Source organism: Colobus angolensis, unplaced genomic scaffold, assembly GCF_000951035.1.
Source record: "Colobus angolensis palliatus isolate OR3802 unplaced genomic scaffold, Cang.pa_1.0 Scaffold9, whole genome shotgun sequence".
Taxonomy (NCBI): domain Eukaryota; kingdom Metazoa; phylum Chordata; class Mammalia; order Primates; family Cercopithecidae; genus Colobus; species Colobus angolensis.
Genome location: NW_012122931.1, coordinates 6,727,044 through 6,732,161, shown reverse-complemented (window position 1 = coordinate 6,732,161; position 5,118 = coordinate 6,727,044). Strand labels below are relative to the sequence as shown.

Genomic DNA, 5,118 nt, shown 5'->3' with positions numbered 1-5,118 from the left:
CGCTGCTCCAGCTGCTACTCCTGCTGGGGCTGTGGCTGGAGGCTGCAGGCGTTGCAGAGTCGCCGCTGCCCGCCGTGGTCCTTGCCATCCTGGCCCGCAATGCCGAACACTCGCTGCCCCACTACCTGGGCGCGCTGGAGCGGCTGGACTACCCCCGGGCCAGGATGGCCCTCTGGTGAGAGACACGGGCATTGGCACCCAGTGGGCACCTAACCCCCAGCCTCGCAGATGGCCCCCGCCCCCAGCGGGCCTGTCTGCTCGCTCCCTGCCCAGACACCACCTAGATAGGCCCCTCCCCTCACAGACGGCCCTGCCAGCCCGAGCCCCCAGATAGGACCCGGAGCCCCCTGCTGGGAGACCTCTGAGGCCACAGGCCGACGCGAGACACCCACCCTTCCTTCTGGTCCCCTACTCCTTCCTCTTGGGGACTTCCCTGGGTGTAGGTTGGGCGCAGCCAGCCCTTTTCACCCCAGCCTTCAGGGCCCAGCTCAACCCCGGTGGGACCTGTGGTTGGCTGGATTTAAAGAGAAGCAGACAGGAACCTCTGAAGTCCCCTGGGGCCCAACTTGGCAGGGATCGGCCAGGCTGGAGGCTTCTGGGCACAGGTGGGGGGTGCCATCAGCACTGGGCTCCGGGCTGTGCAGGGGAGTCAGACCGACTCCCTCTCCCTCTGGGCTGGGGCCAGCTCTCTTGGTAGAGGGGCAGGATCCTGTCAGCCAAGGGCAGTCCCCCTTCCTGGAGCCTCTCCCCTCTGGCATCTCTGTACCCACAGGGCACTGGGATCGGAGGCCACAACCCCAGGTCTGTAGACACCAGAACAGGGAGGAGTCCCTGGCTGAGGTTGGGGGTAAACTGAGAAAAATCACAAGCCACCCTCTACAACACACCCCAGCTGGGCTGGGGGGGGTGGAGCCCTGGCCTGGGGAGGCCGCCCACAATGACCACAGTTTGGGAGTCTGTTAGTTCCCACCCCTGTAAGACTTGACACGTAGTCTTCATTTCTGGGGAATTGGCTTAAAGGGGCAGCATCACCCAAAACCTGGGCACTTGGCTAAAGCCCCCACCTCTGTTATGGGAGCCCCTTCCCCAGGAGAGGGGAGGGTGTGCCCCATGACAGCGGAGCTTGGGCCCATCTGCATTCTCAGGGACTCGCAAAGCATGGTTTGGTCCTTGTTACAACCTGGGGGTGGAAGAAAGCAGCAGCTCTTCTGTCTAGTCCCCATTCAGAGAGAGACAGGAGCTGGCCTGTGGTCACACAGCCACAGGTCACACAGGTAGGTATCTGCCCACCTAACACAGGTAACCAGGGAATGCGGCAGGTGTGATCCTTAAAGTCGAGGTACTTTTCATCTTTCAAAATGCATTTGTTGGCCAGGCAACGTGGCTCACGCCTGTAATTTCAGCACTTTGGGAGGCTGAAGTGGGCAGATCACCTGAGGTGAGGAGTTCAAGACTAGCCTGGCCAACATGGTGAAACCCTGTCTATACTAAACACACAAAAATTAGCCGGGCATGGTGGCGCATGCCTGTAATCCCAGGTACTTGGGAGGCTGAGGCAGGTACTTGAACCCGGGAGATGGAGGTTGCAGTGAGTCGAGATCACACCACTGCACTGCAGCCTGGGTGATAGAGCAAGATTATGTCTCAAAAAAAAAAATATATATATATATATACACACACACACATATATATGCTTTCGTCTTCTCTTCTCTTGGTCCATGACATAGGCAAGAAAGCTTAAGTTATAGAGGGAAGACGTGAAGCCTAGAGAAAGATGGGACTTGCCTGAGGTCACACAGCAGGTCACAGAACTGTGGTGGTGACCTGGCTGTGCTGCCTCCAGCCTCTCTGCTGTAACATGCCTACCCTTCACTGTTCCACGGAGAGCCCGGCCTCAAAGGTGTTGGTGCTTCGGGGTCAAGGCTGCCTTGGGGTTCAATCCTTCTGTGGCTGTGCCCCCTCAGCCTTTTTTCTTCCCGTCCCCAGGTGTGCCACGGACCACAATGTGGACAACACCACAGAGATGCTGCAGGAGTGGCTGGCAGCTGTGGGCGATGACTATGCCGCTGTGGTCTGGAGGCCCGAGGGGGAGCCCAGGTGGTGATCTGAGGGGAAGGGTACTGGGGAAGATGGAGAACAGCTGCAGTCCAGAGAGGAAAAGGGACAGCCCAGAGCCACAGCCTCCAAGCCAGGGCTCTGTCCACTGCCTTGCAGAGAGGGAGGGGCATGTACCCCATGGGAACATCTCACCTCTCTACCCCCTCAGGTTCTACCCAGATGAAGAGAGTCCCAAGCACTGGACCAAAGAAAGACACCAGTTTCTGATGGAGCTGAAGCAGGAAGCCCTCACCTTTGCCAGGGACTGGGGGGCCCACTATATCCTGGTAAGAAAGTCTGGCTAGAATTGGGCTTCTGAAAGGTAGTAGTATCTGTCCCTGATAGAAATCTGGGTATAGGCTGGGCGCAGTGGCTCATGCCTATAATCTTAGCACTTTGGGAGGCCAAGGCAGGTGGATCACCTGAGGTCAGGAGTTCGAGACCAGCCTGGCTAACATGGTGATACCCTGTCTCTACTAAAAATACAATAATTAGCTGGGCATGGTGGCAGGTACCTGTAATCCCAGCTACTCAGGAGGCTGAGGCATGAGAATCACATGAACCTGGGAGGCGGAGGTTGCACTGAGCTGAAATCACGCTACTGCACCCCAGCCTGGGTGACAAGAGTGAAGCTCAGTCTCAAAAAAAAAAAAAAAAGAAAAATCTGGGTGTGACTGACCCACTGGAAGTCTGGGTCTTTCAGCAGGCTATCTGGGCCAGAGCCCAGACCAAATGTTCAGATTGGATCCCTATGTTAAAAGCTCAGACTAGGTACTAAGCCTGGACCCCTCAGATAGATCCCATTGTATATACTATATACTAAGCCTCGATTACTGGGCTAGAGCCCAGGGTATAAACTGAGCCTGGATCTCTGAACTAGAGCTCAGAGTAGGTGTTTGGATCCATTTTCTAAGCCAGATCCCAGATAAAGGTCTTAGATCAGCAACTCAGGTATAATCTCTGGACCCAGTCCCTAAGTCAGTGCCCCAGACTAGAGCCTTGGTCCAGAAAGGGATCTACTGAGTGAGTTAGACCTCTGTAAGAGCATTCCCATTGGGTCCTAGGAGTCACGCTGGGTCTCTGGCAGGACCACTTAGTGAATTCCTTGGGGGGCTGCAGCCCTGGCAGGGCTGGAGCCTGTGACATCCCCTCCCCAAAGTTTGCAGACACAGACAACATTCTGACCAACAACCAGACTCTGCGGCTTCTCATGGGGCAGGGGCTTCCAGTGGTGGCCCCAATGCTGGACTCCCAGACCTACTACTCCAACTTCTGGTGTGGGATCACCCCCCAGGTGAGGCCAGGATGGGGGCCTTGTGTGGACTGAGGTCCTGGAAAGAGGGATGTGGAGAGCAGAGAGCCTGAAGGCCTTGGGGTCGGTGGGCAGGGGCAGGGGAGCCCTCTTACAGCCCAAAGCATCCCCTTTCCCCAGGGCTACTACCGCCGCACAGCTGAGTACTTCCCCACCAAGAACCGCCAGCGCCGGGGCTGCTTCCGCGTCCCCATGGTCCACTCCACCTTCCTGGTATCCCTGCGGGCTGAAGGGGCAGACCAGCTTGCCTTCTATCCCCCACATCCCAACTACACTTGGCCTTTCGATGACATCATCGTCTTCGCCTATGCCTGCCAGGCTGCTGGTGAGGACCAGCCCTCCTTGAACATTCCTTGGAGGCCTCTGTGCCTTTGCACATGCTATTCCGGCTGCTTACCATGCCCTTCTCTACTCTGCATTTCATCCTGTTACTCATGAGTTACAACTTTGGGCCACGAGTTTTCTTTTCTCTCTCTTTTTTTTTTTTTTGGTGTGATCTCGGCTTGCTGCAAACTCTGCCTCCTGGGTATAAATGATTTCCTGCCTCAGCTTCCCGAGTTGCTGGGATTACAGGCACCCGCCACCACACCCAGCTAATTTTTGTGTTTTTAGTAGAGATGGGGTTTCGCCATGTTGGCCAGGCTGGTCTCAAGCTCCTGAGCTCAGGTGATCCACCTGTCCCGGCCTCCCAAAGTGCTGGGATTACAGGTGTGAGCTACCACACCCAGCCAATAGTTACTTTTTTTTTTTTTTTGAGACAGAGATTTGCTCTTGTTGCCCAGGCTGGAGTGCAATGGCACAATCTCAGCTCACTGCAACCTCTGCCTCCTGGGTTCCAGGGATTCTCCTGCCTCAGCCTCCCGAGTAACTAGGACTACAGGTGCATGCCACCACGCCTGGCTAATTTTTTTTTTTTTTATTTTTAGTAAAGACGGGGTTTCACCATCTTGGCCAGGCTAGTCTTGAACTCCTGACCTTGTGATCCACCCGACTCGGCCTCCCAAAGTGCTGGGATTATAGATGTGAGCCACTGCGCCCAGCTAGTAGTTACTTTTAAGATGAAAGTTACTAGAAAGAGTTTGGGTATGGCCAGGCAAGGTGACTCAGACCTTAATTTCAAAGTCTTGGGAAGCTGAGGCTAGAGGGGAAATCACTTGAGCTCAGGAGTTTGAGACCAGCCTGGACAATGTAGCAAGACCTCATCACTTTTCTGCCTTTTTTTTTTTTGAGATGGAGTTTCACTCTTGTTGCCCAGGCTGGAGTACAATGGCGTAATCTTGGCTCACTGCAACTGCTGTCTTCTGAGTTCAAGCAATTCTCCTGCCTCAGCCTCCCGAGTAGCTGGGATTACAGGCATGCACCACCACGCCTGGGTAATTTTGTGTTTTCAGTAGAGACGGGGTTTCTCCGTGTTGGTCAGGCTGTTCTCGAACTCCCGACCTCAGGTGATCCGCCCACCCAGCCTCCCAAAGTGCTGGGATTACAGGCGTGGGCCACCGAACCCAACCTAGCGTTTTTTTTTTTTGTTATTTTTTTTTTTTGAGATGGAGTCTTGCTCTGTGGCCCAGGCTGGAGTGCAGTGGCATAATCTCAGCTCACTGCAGTGTTGACCTCCCCACCTCAGCTTCCCGCGTAGCTGGGACCACAGGTGCACACTACCATGCCTAGCTAATTATTGTATTTTTCATAGAGATGGGGTTTTGCCGTGT

The 5,118-nt window shown here is 55.1% G+C and overlaps 1 protein-coding gene across 1 annotated transcript in view; it reads left to right on the top strand.

Moving 5' to 3' along the window:
• The first annotated feature begins 6 nt into the window (after window positions 1-6).
• The window catches only part of CERCAM (cerebral endothelial cell adhesion molecule), a 17,732-nt gene continuing 12,620 nt past the window's right edge, over window positions 7-5,118 (top strand). Inside the window, exons 1-5 of the mRNA XM_011931452.1 lie at window positions 7-175; window positions 1,987-2,097; window positions 2,267-2,384; window positions 3,257-3,391; window positions 3,530-3,734. Of these exons, the coding sequence (XP_011786842.1) occupies window positions 165-175; window positions 1,987-2,097; window positions 2,267-2,384; window positions 3,257-3,391; window positions 3,530-3,734 (580 nt within the window). The 5' untranslated portion in view covers window positions 7-164. The remainder of the gene's footprint in view (window positions 176-1,986; window positions 2,098-2,266; window positions 2,385-3,256; window positions 3,392-3,529; window positions 3,735-5,118) is intronic.